Source organism: Prionailurus bengalensis, chromosome B1 (genome assembly GCF_016509475.1).
Source record: "Prionailurus bengalensis isolate Pbe53 chromosome B1, Fcat_Pben_1.1_paternal_pri, whole genome shotgun sequence".
Lineage (NCBI taxonomy): Eukaryota > Metazoa > Chordata > Mammalia > Carnivora > Felidae > Prionailurus > Prionailurus bengalensis.
This window is the reverse complement of record NC_057344.1, coordinates 40009413-40031469: the sequence shown is the minus strand read 5'-3', so window position 1 is coordinate 40031469 and position 22057 is coordinate 40009413. Positions and strand designations below refer to the sequence as shown.

The 22057-nt window shown below is 36.6% G+C and overlaps 1 protein-coding gene across 2 annotated transcripts in view; it reads left to right on the top strand.

Annotated features, from left to right (window-relative positions):
- Window positions 1-22057, top strand: part of HOOK3 (hook microtubule tethering protein 3) — a 116052-nt gene that overhangs the window by 42666 nt on the left and 51329 nt on the right. For both annotated transcript variants that reach the window (XM_043562788.1, XM_043562780.1), the window contains exons 7-11: window positions 3465-3527; window positions 5148-5231; window positions 12866-13029; window positions 19293-19433; window positions 21005-21206. In XM_043562788.1, coding sequence (XP_043418723.1) covers window positions 3465-3527; window positions 5148-5231; window positions 12866-13029; window positions 19293-19433; window positions 21005-21206 — 654 coding nt within the window. The remainder of the gene's footprint in view (window positions 1-3464; window positions 3528-5147; window positions 5232-12865; window positions 13030-19292; window positions 19434-21004; window positions 21207-22057) is intronic.

Here is a 22057-nt window from a genome sequence, read left to right as displayed (position 1 = left end):
AGCATAATATTTTCAAGGTTATTTTGTAGCATGTATCAATACATATTCCTTTTTATGCTGAATAATGCATTGTATGGATGTGTAGCGTTTTGTTTATCCATTCATCAGTTGATAGACATTTGGGTTGTTTCTACCTTCTGGCTATTGTGAATAATGTTTCTGTGAATGTTAGTATATGGGTTGTTGTTTTTGAGAGGGAAAGAGAGACAGCTGGGGAGGGGCAAAAGGAGAGGGAGAGAGAGAGTTAAGTGGGCTCTGCGCTGGGCATGGACGTGGATTCAGTCTCACAACCATGAGATCATGACCTGAACTGAACTCAAGAGTTGGATGCTTTAGTAACTGAGCCACCCAGGCTCCCCAGGTTTTTGTTTTTTTGTTGTTGTTTTTTTTATAAAACACCTATTCTGCCTATGTTGAAATTGAATTGCTTGGTCATATGGTAATTCTCTGTTTAACTTTTTGAGGATGCACCAACTTCTTTTGTGTGGGTGCTGTAGCATTTTACATTCCCACCACCAGCACTGGGATTCTAGTTTTTCCCCTCTTTGTCAACCCTTGTTGATGTCCATCTTTTTTATAATAGCCATCCTAGTGGGTGTGAAGTGGTATCTCCTTGTGGCTTATTTGCATTTCCCTAAAGGCAAATGATGTTGAGAATCTTTTCATGGGATCATTCTTTGGAGAAATGTAAATGGTGGTCAAGTAAATGATAAGTCTTTTAACTCTTTGAATGCTAATTGGAAGAAGCCACAAGTAAGAGAAGGACAGATGTTGATTTATAAGAGAGAGGATGATAAATGGTACAGGGTCTGTGAGAAGCTGGGAAGGGACTGGGTCAGGGAGCACAAGTGAAAGGATTAGCCTACTATGGGAAGAACAATACTTGTATTACAAGATTGGAGAAGGAAAGGATGGGCATGAATGTTGCCAATTTTGTGGATTAAGACATGGGAAATTCTTATTTGAAGACAAAGATTTTTTTTTAACTTGTTTTATTTTTTATTTTACATCCAAATTAGTATATAGTGCAACAATGATTTCAGGAGTAGATTCCTTAGTGCCCTTTACCCATTTAACGCATCCCCCCCTCCCACAGCCCCTCCCGTAACCCTCAGTTTGTTCTCCATATTTATGAGTCTCTTCTGTTTTGTCCCCCTCCCTGTTTTTATATTGTTTTTGTTTCCCTCCCCTTATGCTCATCTTGGAGATTAAGTTTCCTGGTGAAGAGTATGGGGGTGTTGGTGAGGTTTGAGAAGTAGGAAAGGTTTAGAATAATCTCTGAAGGGAATAAAGAGACTGCTGACTGGGGAAGCATAACTATACTTTGGGGACAACTTTGAAGTCCCAGTGGAAATTGGAAACTATGTATTAATAGTGTTTTAGGATTAAAATATTTTTTGTTTACTGTCTCAGTACTTAGCAGTCAGGATTTGTGGTCAGAACAGACATGTATTTGGATTGATTCTAGATTGAGATTTTGCCAGGAAGAAGAAGGAATGGGCGTAAGAGAAGTGATGATATTGGCAAAAGTTATCAACATAATAGACCGTGAAAAATCTAGGCTAGAAAGAGAAGGTAGTTGGTTAAACAAATGATGAACCATGGAAGCTAAATCAGTGGAGGAAGATTGCAGAAAATAAGATGATGTTAGCAAAATAAAGAAGAGTAAATGTGAGCAGACAAAAACAAGAATGTTTACTATAAAGTCTAAGCAGAATAAGAAAGAAAGTGATGGGTTCCGACTGGAAACCTAGGAGAAAGGAGGGAGGTAGAGGGCCTGGAAACCTCAAGCGGAGAAGCACGTAAACTAAACATAATTGAATGAGAGAGCAGGGATGACAAAAGGTTGTGTTCAGAGTGTAGGACACGTAGGTTTTTATTCAGAAGTGTTGCTGTGTTATGAGGAGGACTTAACTGCAATAATGGGAAAAGGAAAAAGATGGGGAGGAGATCACTCCTAGTATTTCTGCCACCTGCCTCCAAGTCAGATACCACCTCTCTGATAATCTGTCACAGCCCTTATCACACTGTGATGGTTTTTTTCACTTGACCTGTGCTACACCCATGGTTGGTAGCTTCTTAAATATTTCAGAATTATAAAAGGTGATTATTGTAGATGGTAAAATAACGATTTTTCCTTTTTATATTTTTAATGAATTATATCTTCTCTACCATGGGATTATTTTTTCAGTTGGAAGAAGTCTTAAAAGTCTTTTGATTAATATTGTCACAATAAAAGCATAAACATTGAAGCCAGTATTTTTTGCTCTTCCTAAGACTTTTTTCCCCCCTAATTATGCTAAGGGACTTTGAACTCTTCTCATCCCATTAATATAGAGCAGTGATTCTTAAACTTCAGTATGCATCAGAATCAGCTGGAGGACTTTATTAAACATGTTGTTGAACCCTAACCCCAGAGTTTCTGAGTCAGTACATCTGGGCTGGGACCTGGTAATTTGCATTTCTGATGAGTTTCCAGACAATGGTGATGCTGTTGTTTTGAGAACTTCACTTTGAGAACCACTGATAAGAACAAGGTACAGTTGAACATAACATTTCAGGTCACTCCAGATTGGGATTAAAGGCTGAAATTATAAAATCTCTCAACAGAACATCCCCACATTTCTAATTGTCCCCCTTTCTTTTGTCCTTCAGACAGAACATAAGAAGGAAGCAACAGAAAATTGAGACCATTTGGGTCTGCCCCTGACTTTTGTCACAATCAGATTTTATCTTTTTCTCCCCTAGCCCCTCACACTTTATGGATCCTTTCTCTTTGCAACACAAGGGTGAGAGAGGCTAAGACATAGATTTGTGTGTGCATGTGTTATAAACATCAGCCAATTCATTTTGGCTTATATTGATTTATATTGATGTTGACCATATTTATTCTTTAGAAATAGTTACTTGTGTTGTTGTTGTTTGTTTTTTTTTTTTTTAACTGAAAAGTCAGTTTTAAAATATTTAGCCACTTCTTAAACTAAAAGACTTGTCTTTTTAGTGATAAGAATACTTGATTCTTATGACTGGGCCTACAGTGAAAATGAGCACCAGAATTTAGACCTATAATTTTATTTATTTTTAATGTTAATTTATTTATTTTGAGAGTGTGTGAGCGTGCACATGAGCGTGGGGGGAGGGGCAGATCCCAGCTGTCAGCCCAGAGCCCAACGTAGGGCTTCATCCCACAAACCATGAGGTCATGACCTGAGCTGAAATCAACCAACAGAGCCACCCAAGTGTCCCCTGGACTTGTAATTTCAAATGAAGGCATTATTCTATAATGAAAAAATATTCCAGACTGAAAAGTTTTAATGTGTAAGAAAATGTTCCTTTTATGTTTGTGTTTTCTTTTTCATTTTTATAATTTTATGGTGATTTGGGTATTCGTGTTGTTATGTAAGTACATTTTATATGATGTCTTTTTTGCCACATAGTTACAATCATTTAAATCTTAATTTCAGCTGATGAGTAAGGAATCTCCTGTCTCTGCTGGAAATGATGCCTATGTTGACCTTGATCGCCAGGTATCTCATCTTGCATTCTTTTTATCCATGCAGAGATTGAAAAGAATAAACCTTATATATTCACAAAAAGAATGTTTCATTTGAAATTGCTTATAGAATATATTGGTTTAATTCGTTGTTTTTTACTAAAATTCAAGAGCTTAAGCTACTTTACTAGTGGATATTACACATTAGTAATTACATTTGTAATTTGTAATTAAAATATTGCATAACCCACTTTAACTTAAAGTCATTGTAATTCGTATTTCCTAGTCATGATTTTTCTTTTTCCATTAGTGATATCTTTCTTCATGCTACATTTAACACACAGCATTTTCTGGAAAATGGCATGCATTTAATCTTATGATTTATTTATAATACAAAATACCTTTTATTTCACATTATTCTTCCTTTATCTTTGTGAGAAAGACCATTTACCCTTTATCTTTGTGACGAACAGTCAACAGATACTTAAATACATTAAGGAATGTACTATATTTTTAAAGGAACTCTGTGGTGTATTCTTGTGGTTTTAACCAAAAGTTATTTTGTAATTTTAATTACTACTTTTCAATAGAATACTCTTAGTTACATTGTCAGTTTCTATGTTCCAACTATCCTGGGACATCTGTCCCAAAGGGTGAACAGATATCTTCACATTACCCTCTCTCATTTCTTCCCCATGGTCTCTTAATGTTTTGTAGGAAAATCTTTGGACATATGATTTTAACCCAAGTTGTAATTTGCTTCCCTTACTTTGTGATGTTAGGTTTTAAAGGTGTTACTTTTTTTTAAGTTTATTTATTTTGAGAGAGAGAGAAAGAACGCATGTGTGAGCATGTGAGCAGGGGAGGGGCAGAGTGAGAAGGAAAAGAGAAAATCCCTTAAGGGGGGGGGTCCGGGGTGGGGGGGGAGGCTGGAACCAGAGATCATGGCCTGAGCCTAAATCAAGAGTCTGACTCTTAATGGACTGAGCCACCCAGGCACCCCTAAAGTTTGTTACCTTTATGAATTTTTTTGTATCTATATTACACAGAAGTTTGGTCATGTGAAAGGAAAAGCCACTATAATTTTTTAGCCAATTTTTCTTTTTTTAAATTAAGTAATTAATTTTAATTAATTAATTTTTTCATGCTTTGCTAACTTAGAGTTTATATAATAATGGGACACAACTTAGAAGTGTTTGGTTTGTGTTGAGAATCAGAATAATAATAATTTAAAAACTGTTATGCAAACTAAAGGTTTAATATGACTGAAGAACTTGGGTTGAAATACATCGGCTATATATTTCAACTATTGAAACCCCTATCCTCTAGCACATGCATATTTTATCAAGGTAAAATTTCTCACTTATTACAGAATCAACATTACCAAGAATCATGTAGCCCAGATAGGCAAATGTAAGAAAACTTGATAAGAGGAAAGTACCAGATTCAGAGTACAAAAAAAACAAGACTTAGGACTAGAAGATACTCAGTTAGAAATGCCTTCTTTTGACTCTCCAGAAGGATTCTCCATTTCTCCCTGCCCCTCAGAAAGAAATGGGATGGAAATGTTTTAATTCTTTATTGTACCTATGTAATTATTAACTGTTGCTACTTCATATTGAAATGTTTATTGTATCTCTTTTTTTGTAACTAGTTGAAGAAAACTACGGAGGAACTAAATGAAGCTCTGTCAGCAAAGGAAGAAATCGCTCAAAGGTGCCATGAACTGGATATGCAGGTAAGAGATCCGTTCTGTGTACTACCTATTTGAAATGCACCATTATAAGTAACACCAGATATACTGTGTACTACCATGTAGTATAGTTTGGCTGTAACACAACCCTAATTAAAGAGAAAAAAAGGGAAAGCAGGTTTTTGATTAAAAATAGACTAGTCAAATATGTTAGTTTTCTTTCCTTCTTGCAACCCTATTAGATTGATAATAACTGAATGAAAATGGCATAAGGACCCAAGAAAAGAAAGGAAGGATATCAGTGCTAGCTTTAGGGAGGAGTGGAGATTTTTAAAAGCCCTGATTGTAGTGTTTTCCAGTATCCATAGTATAAATACTCTAATTTACATGCCGGCCAGCTTCTTGTAGAGCATGTGACTCTTGATTTCAGGGTTGTGAGTTTGAGTCCCATGTTGGGTACAAAGATTACTTAAAAATCTTAAAAAAAAAAAAAAAAATTAATAGGGTAGGTAAATTTCAAGAAGTCACCAATAAAAAGACAGAAAGTAAAGTGAAATTAGTCAGAGAAAGACAAAAATCATATGACTTCACTCATATGAGGACTTTAAGAGACAAAACAGATGAACATAAGGGAAGGGAAACAAAAATAATATAAAAACAGGGAGGGGGACAAAACAAAAGAGACTCATAAATATGGAGAACAAACTGAGGGGTTGTGGGAGGGGGGATGGGCTAAAATGGGTAAGGGGCATTAAGGAATCTACTCCTGAAATCATTGTTGCACTATATGCTAACTAATTTGGATGTAAATTTTAAAAAATAAAAAAATAAAATTAAAGAAAAAACAAAAAAGACAAAATAAGAAAAAATATTTGGGATTTACCTCAAAATTAAGGAGGTTGGGGGGCATGGAGAGAGGTACAAATAAGACATAACTGACCATGTTTTGATGCTTGTTAAAGCTGGGTTATGAATATACTTAGTTCATAATATTTTATAATAGAAGCACTTTACTTTGAAAGGCAAAGGTGTTGGTCATTGCTTTGGATGCACATAGGAGGAAGTATAATCATAGCACACTTGTTGGGTTAGAAGGTAAATAATATTATCTGGTCACAATAACATTAAAGTTATACACTGGGATTGGTAAACTACACCTTGTCATCTGTTTTTGTAAGTAAAGTTTTATTGTAGCACAGCCTTGCTTTTTCACATCTTGTCTATGACTGCTTTCATGCTGTAAGGACAGAGTTCATGCCACAGAGACCTATGGCTCTCAAAGCCTAAAATATTCACTGCTTGATTCTTTACAGAAGAGTTTACCAAACTTGGTATAGACATACTGCAAAGTGAATGGCAGGGTTGCAGACAGGTTATGAGAATAGAAGGTGTTGCCCTCTGACACACTTAGTTCTGCAGAAAATAGTAGTAATACACTTGATACTTGGATTTCTAATGTAATAATATAAACCAATTTCAACATTTAGAATTGTCCTAGAGAGAAATGTTATTATGAAAGTAGAGGTGCAGGTGATAGTAGTTGAGAAGTAAACTAGGATAGGAGCCATGAGGAACACTAATGTTCTTGTCTTACCAAGAAGTCAAGAACCACTTCTTTGGTACAGCAGCTATTACATGGCTGGCTCCTTCTAGTCATCCAGTCTCAGCTCAAAATCACATGATTAATTTGGCATAAAATATGTATTGGGCACTTAAATGTGTGAAGTACTAAATTAAGCCTCCCGGAAAGGCTTTCCATGGTCCTGTGGTCCGTGGTCCATATAGTAGGCAGATGAGTGAGTGCATAAATGGGTGGGGGATTGAGTGGAAGGAGTTAATAAGTAGTTAGGATTGCAGAGGTGACCAATGAAGGAAACAAGAATAGCTGTTTGTGGAAAGGAAGGATGGCACAAGTTGCTATAATTTAACCTGTCCCAGGAGAAAGTCACTAGATAATGTCTGATGTTGATAAATCAAGAAATAGAAGTGTAAAACATTTAGAGATGTAAAATAACAACCCAAGACAGTAAAATTAGGAATAGTTAAAATTAGTTGTCTGTTAGAAGCAGAAGCACTCTGCGGGAAACTATAGCTTTTTTATGATAAACCCCTTTTTTGTCTGATTTTTTTTTTTTTTTAATTTTTTTTTTCAACATTTATTTATTTTTGGGACAGAGAGAGACAGAGCATGAACGGGGGAGGGGCAGAGAGAGAGGGAGACACAGAATCGGAAACAGGCTCCAGGCTCTGAGCCATCAGCCCAGAGCCTGACGCGGGGCTCGAACTCACGGACCGCGAGATCGTGACCTGGCTGAAGTCGGACGCTTAACTGACTGCGCCACCCAGGTGCCCCTGATTTTTTTCTTAAATCATGTTTAAGTATCATTTTTTATTACAAGCATACTTAGGAGTTATTGTTCCATACTGCTGCAATAATGCTGGTATCCCAGTAAAGCAAGTCAAATGAATTATCTGGCTTCCTAGTGCGTATAAAAGTTATGTTTATCCTTTATCGTAGTCTGTTAAGTATGCAATAGCATTATGTCTAAAAATGTAGGGGCACCTGGGTGGCTTAGTCGGTTAAGCGTCTGACTTCGGCTGAGGTCATGATCTTGTGGTCTGTAAATTCGAGCCCCACATCGGGCTCTGTGCTGACAGCTCAGAGCCTGGAGCCCACTTTAGATTCTGTGTCTCCTCTCTCTGCCCCTCCCCTGTTCACTCTCTCTTTCTCTCTCTCTGTCTCTCTCTCTAAAAAAATAAACATTAAAAAAATTTTTTTAAATAAAAACAAATGTATATTCTCTTTCTTTCTTTTCTTTCTTTTTTTTTTTTTTTTTTTTTTTTACAAATGTATACACTTTAGGAAGACTTTATCGCTAAAAATTGCTAACCATCATCTTAGCTTTTAGTGTATCATAATTTCTTTTGCTGGTGGAGTGTTTTGCTTCAGCATTTATGGCTGCTGATAGACTGATCAGGATGGTGGTTGCTGAAGGCTGGTGTGGCTGTGGCAGTTTGTTAAAATGAAATTTGCTCCATCAATTGACTCTTCCTTTCACAGATGATCTCTCTGTAGCATGTTATGCTATTTGATAACTTTAGCCACAGTATATCTTCTTTCAAAATTGGAGTCAGTCTTTTCAAACACTACTGCTGCTTTCTCAACTGTTTATGTGATACTTTAAATCCTTTGTTGCCATTTCAACAACCTTCACAGCATCTTCACCCCAAGTCACTTTTCCACCCCAAGTCACTTTCTTTGCTTGTCCCTATGGAGCAGCTACTCATTTATTAAAGTTTTATCTGAGATTGCAGCAGTTCAGTTCCATTTTCAGGCTCAATTTCTTTTTTTGGTTGGTTTGTTTGGTTGGTTGGTTTGGTTTTTGTTTTTTTTTTTAGAGAGAGCGCACGTGCCAGGGAGAGGGGCAGAGGGAAAGAGAAAGAGAATTTTTTTTTTTTTTAATTTTAGAGAAACAGCATGCAAGTGGGGGAGAGGGGCAGAGAGAGAGAGAGAGAGAATCTTAAAGTCTAAGCAGGCTGCATGCTCAGTGAGGAGCTGGACGCAGGCTCCATCCTGTGACCTGGATCATGCCCGGAGCCAAAATCAAGAGCCAGATGCTCAACCCACTGAGCCACCCATGTACCCCCAAGCTCCATTTCTAATTCTAGTTCTCTTGCTATTTCCACCATATCTGCAGTTACTTTCTCCACTGAAGTCTTGAACTCCAGAATCATCCATGAGGCTTGGGATCAGCTTCCTCCAAACTTCTGTTAATGTTGATTTCTTTTTTTTTTAACCTCTTCCCATGAATCATGAATGTTCCTATTGCCATCTGGAATGGTGAATCCTTTCCAAAGGTTTTCAATTCATTTTACCCGGGTCCATTAGAAAAAGTATTATAATCTGTGGCAGCTACAGTTTTACCAAATGTGCTTCTTTTTTTTTTTTTTTAATGTTTATTTATTTATTTTGAGAGAGCCACAAGCACAAGTGGGAGAGGGGCAGAAAGAGGAGGGAGAGAGAGAAAATCCCAGGCAGGCTCCATGCTGTCAGTGCAGAGCCCAACTCAGGGCTCGAATTCACGAACTGCAAGATCATTACCTGAGCTCAAATCACAAGTTGGACGCATAACCAACTGAGCCACCCAGGTGCCCCCCAAATGTGTTGGTTAAATAATAAGACTTGAGAGTCTAAATTATTCCTTGATCCATAGTCTACAGAGTGGGTATCGTGTTAGCAGGCTTGAACAGTAATCTCATTGTACTTCTCCATCAGAGCTCTTGGGTCACCAGGGGCATTGTCAGTGAGCAGTAATATTTTTGAAGTCATCTTTTTTTCTGAGCAGTAGGTCTCAACAGTAGACTTAAAATATTTAGTAAACCATGTTGTAAGCGGATGTGCTGTCATCGGGACTCTGGTTCCATGGGTAGAGGACAGGCAGGGCAGATTAAGCATTAATTCTTAAGGGCCTTAGGATTTTCAGAATGGTAAATGAACATTGGCTTTAACTTCAACTCACCAGGTGCATCAATGTTTAATAAGAGAGTCAATCTGTCTGTTGAAGCTTTGAAGTCAGGCATTGACTTCTCCTGTCTAGCTGTGAAAGTCCTAGATAGCCTCTTCTTCCAATAGAAGAGAATTTCTCATCTACATTGAAAATCTGTTTAGTGTAGCCACCTTCATGAATTATCTCAACTCCTTAATTTCCTGGATAATTTGGTGTCTGTCGCTTCTATATCAGCTCTTGCTACTTCATCTTGCACTTTTTGTTACGGAGGTAGTTTTTCCCTTTTACTTCATGTACCAACCTCTGTTGGCTTCAGACTTTTCTTCCGCAGTTTCCTCACCTCTCTCAGCCCTCATAGAGTTGAAGAGAGTTAGGGCCTTGCTCCGGATTAGGCTTTGCCCTAAGGGAATATTGTGGCTGATCTCTCCAGACCACTAAAACTTTCTCCATATCAACAATAAGGCTGTTGTTTCACTTTCTTATCATTTGCGTGTTCACTGGAGTAGCTTTAAACCTTTAATTTCTTTCAAGAATTTTTCCTTTGCATTCACAATTTGGCTACACTGTTTAATACAAGAAGCCTGGCTTTCAGCCTATCTCGGTTTTCAACGTGCCTTTCTCACTAAGCTTAATCATTTCTGCCTTTTGATTTAAAATGAGAGATGCGCAGCCTTTCACTTGAACACTTACAGGGTATAGTAGGCCTAATAATTTCAGTATTTTTGTGTCTCTGAGTATAGGGAGGCCTGAGGAGAGAGATAGACTAGTGGGGGAGGAACAGCTCGTCAGTGGAGCAGTCAGACCACACTCAACAGTTACCAACTAAATTAACCATTTTATATGGGTGTGTTTGGTGGCACCCCAAAGCAATTACAATAGCAACATCGAAGATCACCGTAACAAATACAATAATAATGAAGAAGTTTGAAATATTATAAGAATTATCAAAATGTGACAGAGACATGAAGTGAGCAGTGCTGTTGGAAAAATGGTGCCTATAGACTTGAGACTGGATTGCCACAAACCTTCAATGTGTAAAAATGGCAGTACTGAGGAGTACAGCAAAACAAGGTATGCCTGTAGTCTCCGTTTTCCGTGTGTGTGAAAAGGACTTTTGCCAAATACACAGGCATACATCATTTAAAAAAAAAAAAAGGTGCAGAAATGGATGAAATAGTCCAGTGACATGGAATAGAGCCACTGCTCTCTTCTGAGACAAGACTCACGCATTTATAGAAACCTGACAAATTATAGAGCTGGCATTTTAGCTTCATTCATTTATTCAACAAATGTTACTGAGTGCCTTCTGAAGAGAGTGTGTGAAGTGGATATCAGTCTGAAGAGGCCTTAGAAGCCTTTGTAAAGATTTTGACTTTGAATAAGTGGGAAGTCGTTGGAGGATTTTGAGCAAAGTAGTCATGTGAGCTGACTTTGTTTAAATGGATTATTGTGACCAGTGTATGGAGAATAGACTAAAGGGAGGCAAGGGCCAAATTTAGAAGACTAATTAAGAAACCACTGCACAAATCCAGGCAAAAAAAAATTATGTTAGCTTAGATTGGAATTTAGGGCTTGTTAGGAAGTGGTCAAAATATGTTTGAAGGTATAGCCAATGATATTTTCTTACAAATTGGATGTGAGTATGAAGGAAAGATGTTAAGGATTATGACTGAGCAACTGGAAGGACAGAGTTCCTTTTCACTGAAATAGGAAAGACTGGAGGGAATGAGAGTGAGAAGCGATTAAGAGCTCCACTTGGACAATTTAAATTTGAGATGCCTGTTAGACATCCAAGTGTAAATGATGTCCAGTTTAGGCATGCAGGCTAGAAATAGAAATGTGCAAGTTATCACTGATCAAGGACGTTTATAGCCATGAAACTGGAAGCCATCACTGTATGTAAAGAAGAAAAGCTGTAGGGTAGTCTAATGGCAGGGAAATAAAGAGGAATTGACTAAGGAGACAGGGAAGCCTGGTAGGCTGGTATAGAAACCAGGAGAGTAAGGGGTCCTGGTAGCCAAGTGAAGGAAATGCTTCAAGGAGGAGTATGTGATCAGTTGCTTCAGACATTGATTGATCACAGTGACATGGAGGTGTCAGTAGTGATCTGATGAGCAGTTTTGTAGAATGGTAGGGCCAATAGCCCAGCGAATGAGTTCAAGAGAAAGTGGAGGATGGGGAGCAAGAATTAGAAATGGCAGTTAACTTTTGTTATTACAGCTTTATTGAGATAAAATGAACGTATAATAAACTGCTCATATTTGAAGTGTACATTCAAAACTGTTGACATATGTATGAATGTGTGAAAACATTACCACAATTGATATAATGAACCCATCACCCTCAAACGTTTTCTCATGACTCTGTATTCCCCCTCCAGTCCCCAGCTCTGCTTTGTCACTATAGATTTGTTTGTATCTTCTTGAATTGTATATAAAAGGAATCATACATTGTATACTTTTTTGTCTGATTTTTTCATTATTTTGTGATTCGTTTATGTTGATGGTATCCATAGTTAATTCTTTTTCATTGCCAAATAGTATTCTCTTATATGCACATACTAGAATTTATCCATTAACCTGTTGATGAACATTTGTGTTGTTTCTAGTTTTTCTCTATTACAAATAAAACAGCTGTTAACATTCTTTATAAATCTGTGTGGCCATGTGCTTTAATTTCTCTTGAGTAAATAAATACTGCCTAGGTCATGTAGTAGTTGCATGTTTAATTTTTTTTGAAAACACAAAGCTGTTTTCCAAAGTGCTTGAAACATTTTACATTGTCACCAAAAGCGTATGAGACTTCCATTTATTCTACATCTCTGCCAACTTGGTATAGCCAGTATTTTTTATTTTAGCCTTTCTAGGAGTGCATTGGTAGAACATTGTGGTTGTAATTTCCATTTCCTTAATGATTAATCATGAGTATCTTTTTGTGTGCTTAGTTGCCATTTACATATCTTACTTGGTGGACTATCTTTTCAGATGTAAAGAATGAATTCCTGCTTACTCTTATATATTGCTCTGCCTGTGCAGTATTCAAAGGTAGTGTAAATGTTTGCAGTGGAGGTTGATCAAAACAGGCTTTAATTCATAATGGTAATTCACAAGTGATTGTGCTGATGCCAGTGTAATTGGAAGAAATAATTGCTGTCTTCCTATATTCTAACAGGTTGCAGCATTGCAAGAGGAGAAAAGTAGTCTTTTGGCAGAGAATCAGGTATTAATGGAAAGACTTAATCAATCTGATTCTATAGAAGATCCGAACAGTCCTGCAGGAAGAAGGCATCTGCAGCTCCAAACTCAATTAGAACAACTCCAAGAAGAAACATTCAGGTAAAAGACCCCTCACTAAAGTCTATCCGTTAAAACATTTGGTAATTGTCTTTTAAAGTTAAGAATATAGTGTTAGGACTATAACACTAGGTGGCTGCAAACCACAGGAGGATGTAAAATAAACAACTTCCCCAAATTTTCCCATGTGACACGAAGGTAACTTCATACCTAGGAAAAATTCTATCAAAACCACACGCTCAGTATTACCTGAAAGATAGTATGCCTCAGCTGTTCTTGTGAGAAAAGCAAACAAGAACCACACATCCCATACACCTGTCCCACCCCATCCTGCTAGGTGCTTTGAGGCAAGTAAAAGGCAGATTAACAAAAAATTAGAGAAAGACAGAAAAATACAGGGCCTGAGGGTAAGGGAAGTTGGAGAGATCATCAGAAAGATTAAACTCACTCAAAATCTGAAATCAGTTTTAAGACAAAAAAGAGATTTAACCACAAACTGCAAGGAAAAGATTTCAAAGTCAAGTGAGTTGCCTTAAAGGACCAGATACCCTGAAAACATAGTGGCACTAACATAAAGAGATTGGTGCCCTTTGCAGGTACTTGGTTTAAAGGGACACAATAAAAAGGCCAGGTCCATGATTTATAGAGATAGGCTTATTTAAAGGGCAAGCTAATTTAAAGGGACTGTTTTCTAAACACATCTTCTGGGAGAGGAAAAGGCTAAGAGGAAGGGAGAATCACCCTTTGGCAATTGGATGGTGAAAGGGAAAAGGAGAGAAGGAAAAATTTGGCATCCTGCCAGATAAAACAGACCCACACAATTGAAGGATTTAGCAGTAAGCCATATATTTTGCTTTAACAGGAAAAAACAAAAAACTATATTTAAGTCTTTTCTGAAACCTTAGAAATAGTCCATCCCCTGTGGTCTACATGAGCAATTCAAGATATGGTCTGTGGGCCCCTGCAGGTTTGCAGAGACGCTTTCAGAGAGGCTTCCAGCCCATCCCTTTTCTACCTACATGTCTGTGCAAGGGTGGATTTCCTTCATACATTTCAGCCAAAAAGGTGTCACAACAGGTGAATATAGAAATAGCTATGACAGCCCAGCTGTTTCCTGTGAGACTGGATTATTTGAATCACAAAAATGTAAAACATCACCACTCTTCTCCCTATTTTTGTGTTTTAGGATATACAGTTATTTTTCATAAATGATGTGTTGTCTATATTGATATAATAGTTTTATTACTGTCCTTTTCAATATATTTAGGTGTTTCTGTTTTGAGTTTTAAATATGATAAGTAAATATCCATAGATAAAACCTACGTAAACAACAGTTCTTTCAAATGTCAGTAATTTTAAGAGTGTGAAGAGGTCCTGAGACCAAAAAGTTTGAGAACTCTTCATCTTAATCTTGACCTTCTAAGACAGAATTGGTAGATAGTAAAATCTAAGTATGACTGTACCCTTTTGTTTCTAAATTATGGCTAGTTTTTTTTCTGTTTTGTTTTGAAGGGGGGTGGAGGGGTGGACGGGGGGGGGGGGAGAGAGAGAGAGAGAGAGAGAGAGAAAATATGAGAATGAGAATGAGAATGAATTCCATGCAGGCTCCGCACTGTCAGTACATGGAGCCCAACGCAGGGCTCTAACTCCTGAACTGTGAGACCATGACCTGAGCTGAAAGAAAGAGTTGGATGCCTAACCAACTGAGCCACCCAGGTGCCCCTAAATTGTGGCTAGTTTTTAAAGTATGGTTTGGGGAAGTGGTATTTAGAATTGTCCTGTGTATTCATTATGAAGGATATAGTGTCTAAGTCTTTTATTTGTTCCAGAATACATGTTGTAGTACATATTGCAATTATTATTTTGAAGCGCTTAAACAATTCAAGTACTTATCAGCACTACATATTTATACCTCTTAGTATTTATTATTCCTTATAGTCAAATATAATTCTTCTGGGTTATCTGTATTATAACCTTGTATCTTTCATATTTTTTCTTTTTTGAGCATTGATACGAGCTTTAAAGTTTTAACTCTCATAGATTGTTTTTGAAGAAGTTATTAATTTTAATATATGTGATAGTGGTATTGTGCTTTTAATTTTTTTAATGTTTTTATTTATTTTTGAGAGAGAGAGAGAGAGAGAGAGACAGAGCATGAGTAGGGGAGGGGAGAGAGTAAAGGAGACACAGAATCAAAAGCAGGCTCCAGGCAGTCAGCACAGAGCCTGATGGGGGGCTTGAACTCATGAGCCGTGAGATCATGACCTGAGCTGAAGTCAGATACTTAACTGACTGAGCCACCCAGGCGCCCCTCATGGATTTTTTTTTAATTTTTTTTTTTTAACGTTTATTTATTTTTGAGACAGAGAGACAGAGCATGAACAGGGGAGGGTCAGAGAGAGGGAGACACAGAATCTGAAACAGGCTCCAGGCTCTGAGCTGTCAGCACAGAGCCTGACGCGGGGCTTGAACTCTTGGACCACGAGATCATGACCTGAGCCGAAGTCAGCCGCTTAACCGACTGAGCCACCCAGGCGCCCCTCATGGATTATTTTTAATTACAAAAGGGACAATATATTTTTCTAATGGAGGGATCTGGCAGTTACCGTTTAATTAAATCATCAAACTAAGTAGCACCACCCACAGGGTACACAATGTCACTTGTATAGTATTTTTGCCAGATATTTAACCTGAATGTAATCATCAAGAAATAATCAGAATAAGGAATATCCTTAAAGATGGGCAAGACTACTCAAAAAAGTCAATAGAATAGGAGTTTATTTTTTCTCTTTATTTTTTTATATTTTTTAAATGTTTGTTTATTTTTAAGAGACAGACAGATTGCAAGTGCGGGAGGGGCAGAGAGAGAGAGAGGGAGACACAGAATCTGAAACAGGTTCCAGGCTCTGAGCTGTCAGCACAGAGCCCGACCTGGGGCTCAAACCCACAAACTGCGAGATTATGATCTGAGCTGAAGTCCGACACTTTAACCGACTGAGCCACCCAGCTGCCCATCAAAAAAGTCAATGTTATAAAAAACAAAAGGAAGGAAATACAAAAGGGATAATACAACTAAAGATAATGTGAAAATTTTTCTTTGGATCCTGGATCAAAGTGGAAAGAGGGAACATTTTTACTACAGTTGGATAAATATGGACTACATATTAGATAAATTAATATTAATTGTCTTAGATATAATGATGGTATTGCGATGATGAATAAGACTATCCTTACTGCTGTAGTATTTAGGGGTGAAGGGTCATGACCTCTGCAGTTTCCTTTATGATAGTTCTCAAAAAAAAATGTACGTGTGTATTTTATGTATGTGTTTACCCATAAAGTGAGAGAAAGCATATGAGGCAAAATGTTAACAACAAGTAGATGAATCTAGCAAAGGGTGTGCAGGTATTCATGAACTAGTCTTTCAAATTGTAGATTTCAAATATTTAAAAGTAAATAGTTGGGGGGGGGCGGTTAAATCCAATTTTCTAGACAATGATAACATTTGGAGCATAAGAATTTACTTCCACTTTTCCTTCCCTTACATCAAACCCAACAAAAATAATTTTAAAAAATACTAACATCTGATATATGAGTATTTTTTAAATAATCCTAAATAAACAACAGCAACTTCAATTGGTACTTTATTATAATAAAATTTATCCCAGGATCGTTAACCTGTTATGAAGTCTATTACAATAACAATTTAACAATATTAAATTTCTTATTTTAGCTCTTTCAATCCATAAGTTAAAGGAGAAGGAATAGTACAAAATAAGGTTGGTGTGTGAAATTCTCAGTAAAGAACAAGATGATAATTTGTATTAATCTAGTATTTGAGTTTTTTTCTAGACATCCCAAAAATCCTGGCTTTGCCACTTAGTAGCTGTGTAACTTTGGGCATGCCTCCATTTCATTCACTGTAAGATGGTTTAATAATTACCTACTTTCTAGAATTTTTGTATTAAATGAGTTAACATGTGAAAAGTACTGAGAATATTGCCTGGCACACAGATACAATTTAGTTATTTCTAGAAAATGAAATAAAAATAAGATAAAATTTTGGAATGACAAAAAGTAAATGATCATTATTTATGGATAATAGGTTGGTCCACCTAGAAAATGTGAAGTGAATCAACCAAAAGTTCTCAGAACCAGTAAACACTTAATGGGAAGAGAGTAACTATAAGACATTTGTATAGGTCATAAGATGTTCTATTAATAACTAGGTAGGATCATCAGGAAAAACTTGCTTTTGTAAGTTTTATAAGTACCCAAGGAATAATAAAATTTAAAAGGAATATGAGGGACTTGTACAACAAAAACTTCTTAGTCGTACATAAAAAGTATTTCAGTATATGGAGAACGATAACTTATCTGTTTGTTTACTTTGTTTTTTTTACATGTTTTTAATGGCGCATTGTAAGAATGCCATTTTCTCTTAAATTATTATATAATTTGAACTTGATTCCAATTCACATTTTGCGTTCAGCTAGAAGTATTGATGAGCAGGAGATTCCCAGAACGTTTACACTCAAAGTATAATGAGGGAGTGCTTGCCATGTCCATTGTTGAAATGTTACACACCTGTACTAATTTTGGTATTGGTGCAGCAAAGTAGACAAACCAGTAACAAATGCAGATCCAGAAAACTGACCCAAGTGTATACATAAATTTCTAATATGGCAAAGGTGGCATTTTTTAATCAATAGGTAAAGATTAAATTATTTGTTAAATGATTTTGGGATAGTAGGTAAATATTTTGGCAGGAAAAGTTTGATTCCTACATTACATCATATACTAAAGTTAATTCCAGGGGAAATTGAGAATTTTAGTGTTAAAAATGAAACCCTGGGAGCGCCTGGGTGGCTCAGTCGGTTGAGCATCTGACTTCAGGTCAGGTCATGATCTCGCGGTCTGTGAGTTCAAGCCCCACTTCGGGCTTTGTGCTGACAGCTCAGAGCCTGGAGCCTGCTTCGGATTCTGTGTGTGTCTCTCTCTCTGCCCCTCCCCCGCTCATGCTCTGTCTCTCTCTGTCTCTCAAAAATGAATAAACATTAAAAAAAAATTTCAAAAAAAAAAAGAAACCCTGTTAAATACTAACAAGAAATATAAAATATTTTTATAATGTTTTATTATATATGTGTATATTTAAATTTATTTAAATTTGTATTTATTTATAGTAAAATTTATTCATTAAATTATTAAAATTTATTTATTAAATTTATTTATATTTAAATATGTTTTAAAATATTTGCAATATTTTTATGTTTTATATAAAAGAAAAAAGCTTTATAATCATACACCAAAAGTGAAAACTATAAGGTAGAAAATGCATCAATAGAATTACATAGAAATTAAGAATTTCTGTTAAATTGAAATACTTCTATAAATAAAATTGAAAGTAAATAAAGAACACCTGAGGGGGTGCCTAGGTGGCTCAGTTGGTTAAGCGTCCGACTCCTGATTTCTGTGCTGGTCATGATCTCGTGGTTGGTCAGGCTCCTCACTGGGCATGGAGCCTGCTTAAGATTCTCTCTCTCTCCCTGTCTCCACTCCTTCCCCACTCAGGCTCCCTCTTTCTCTCAAAAAAAAATTTTTAAAAGTTGGGGGCACCTGGTGGCTCAGTCAGTTGAGCATCCCACTCTTGGATTTCAGCTCAGGTCCTGATTCTCAGTGTTCAGGGGATCAAACCCCACGTCAGACTGCCCTCTTCTGCCCCTCTCTGCCACTCGTATGCTCACTCACTCTCATTCTCTCTCTCTCTCTCAAATAAAATAAATAATCAACAATAAATATTTGTGACATTAGAGACAATCCTGTAAATCAAAAGGAAAGATTTATGTTAAAGCAAAATAAAATAAGAGGTATGAACGGTATTATCCATATTGAGAGGAGAAAAGACCTATGAATAGCAACCAGACTAGAGGATATACTCAAAAATGTTAATTAACAGTATTATCTACTTAGATTAATACATATTTTTTTCTTGCTTTTCTGTATTATAAATTTTCAACAAGGAACAAAACTTTAAATAAATTTTATGTTCTGTATTTGGAAAAATATTACGTGATGTCTAACTTTCTGAACAGAGGAGTGATAATCAGTTGTTATGTTTCCATAAGCCTTGGACCAGTGGAATCCATTTTCAGGATAGTTAAAACTTGAAGATACAGCTTATGGTCACAGAAGTAGGAGACAGGTTCAAGAGTGTATTCTCATGTTTTTTATTTCCTTTTGCTGTTCTAAGGAGAATTATTAGACAATAAATAGTACTTTCTTGGTCTATTTTGTTTTGATTACAGACTAGAAGCAGCCAAAGATGATTATCGTATACGCTGTGAAGAATTAGAAAAGGAAATCTCTGAACTCCGGCAACAGAATGATGAACTAACCACTTTGGCAGATGATGCTCAGTCTTTAAAAGATGAAATAGATGTTCTTAGGTAAACAGTTTTCCCATGTTTGTGACCTCTCAGGCCTGTCATCACCCAGAACAGCTCTGCCACTCATGTTATAAACTCTAGGATCTCTGAGCATAGCAGGGTATTTAACTGGGTTCAGATTCCAGTGCTATCATTTATTTAACCTCTCATGTAACCATTTTCTCATCTATAAATGGAGATAATACACCTCCCACCTCAGATTTAGATGCAGAACTAAGTAAGTTTTTATTTCTAAATCGTTGGAACAGCATCTGTCAAGTAAGTAAGTGCTGTGTAAATGTTTGTTAAATAGAAACTAGTCTCTGACCATCACTAAATACTTGTGTAGCTCTGGAGCTTTTCTTATTATGACTCCTTTTCTTTAATTTCAAGTCCTCTGCTCACTCAGTCTTCCTCTTTCTCGGATACTGTCACACCCCACGAGGCATCATTTCCTTGCTGGACCAGTTTACCTGCACCTCGACTCACTTAGTGAGAGAACTAAGTGCCTTCACTCTCTGCCACCTCAATTTGCCACCATTCCACTTGTATAATCTCTTTTGTCGGATCATTCCAGCCATTTACACTTTTGCTCTTTGAATACTGAGAATGAATAGAGAAAATCACATAGTGATACAGTTTTGTCCTACTACAAAGCCATGATCTTTACTCTTCCTTGGGCTCTTACCTGTGGTCCACCATTCTGCTGCTCATGATAGATAGCTCTGTCTCCCATTTCTCTCATAGCTAGCACCTATTTCCATAACTCTTTTCACCTGGACACCCACCCCCCACCCCACCCCCCCACCTCTCAATGCTTTAGTCTCAGTAGATGACATTGTCTCCTACTGCATCAAGGAAAAACCATGAGCTGTGGGGACTCTCCATGCCCTGTACTTCCTGCACCTCTAACTGCCCTGCATTCCCACCTATCTTTTCATTTTTGCTTTTAGAATGTAGACTTGTCATTCTTTCTCATGTCCAGTGCTGATTTCTTCTTCAGTGCTCTGGGTCTCAATACTTCTTGCTTACACAAGGACTGTGTTCCATCTGTTATCATTTCTCTTTGCATTTGGATCTCCCACTTTAGCATATATTTATATGTTTAGGTCTCTCATCTTAGAAAAAAGACTTACTCCTCTCTCCTTCCCTCCAGAACAAATTTAGATTACACAAGGTAAAATTTACATTCTCTCCTTAACTCCTTAAAATGTGCCCTCTCCTACCCCCACTGCTGCACGGAAATGGCTGTTCCTTTGGTCACTAATGTCATTCTAATTGCCAAATCATTTGGACACTGCACAATTTATTTTGCTTCTTTGCTACATGTCACTGTGCTGGCTACCCCCCTACACACACCCCACCACCACCACTTGCTTTCCTGAAATTATATGACATTCTCCATTACAAGTTTTGCTGTAATTTTGGTCATATTTTTTAGCCTGAACAAAACATTAATCTAGAGTCACCTTTGGTCTTATAACTTCATTTGAATGTGTTCTTTTCTGGCAGTCCCTCTTGGTTTAGCACTATTAAAACAGCTTTACAACTCTGGATGTGTTTCTGATTTCTGATTTCCCATCTCATTCTAGACATTCTTCTGATAAAGTGTCTAAACTAGAAGGCCAAGTGGAATCATATAAAAAGAAGCTAGAAGATCTTGGTGATTTGAGGCGTCAGGTTAAACTCTTAGAAGAAAAGAATACTATGTATATGCAGAACACTGTCAGTCTAGAGGAAGAGTTAAGAAAAGCCAATGCAGCTCGAAGTCAACTTGAGACATATAAGAGACAGGTAAAAAGAATAGTAACAAAGTTTCTTAATGATGTTTTCAAGCAAGCTTTCCATTATAATACTGTGGCTTACCAAAAATCCACTGACTTTTGTTTTCACAGTATTCTGTTTTTTACCTATGGAAACTTCGTTCTTTTTTTCTTACTAAGTTCTTAATTTTAATTCCAGTATAGCTAACATTAAAACTTAGTTCTTATCCAGAGGTTACCAACTAGTCTGTATAGCAAATCTTTTTATTGTTTTTTATTTTTAAGTTATTATGTAAACTTAAGAAATACACAAAAGTAAAAGAATAATATAAGTATCTATGCTTAAAAAAATAAAACATACTCTTCCCCTCTTCATTATAGTAACCACTATGCTGTTTTGTAGTTTTCTTTCCCGTGCATCTCTTTATTCTTTTGGTGCATATATATTTACTCACGTATGTGTATATGTATGTATGTGTGTGTATATATATATATATATATATATATATATATATATATGTATATATGTATGTATGTGTATATATATATATATATATATAGTGTAACATTTTTGACATGTTTCAGAACTATATAAATGATATAGTAAAAAGACTCTTCTGTGATTTACTTTGCTCAGTATATTTGTGAAATTTGTTTATGTTGACAGGTATAGCTTTATTCGTTTCATATGTACTGCTATACAGTATCCTGTTGAGTCATGAAACCACAGTTTATCCATTTTCCTATTGAAGGACAACATAGGATGTTTCAACATTTCTTTTAATTACAAGAAATATCACAATGAATAGTATTGAACATGTCCTCTTCTATACATGTGTGAAAGTTTTACAGCTATAAGGAATTTCTTCCTAGAGTATCTTC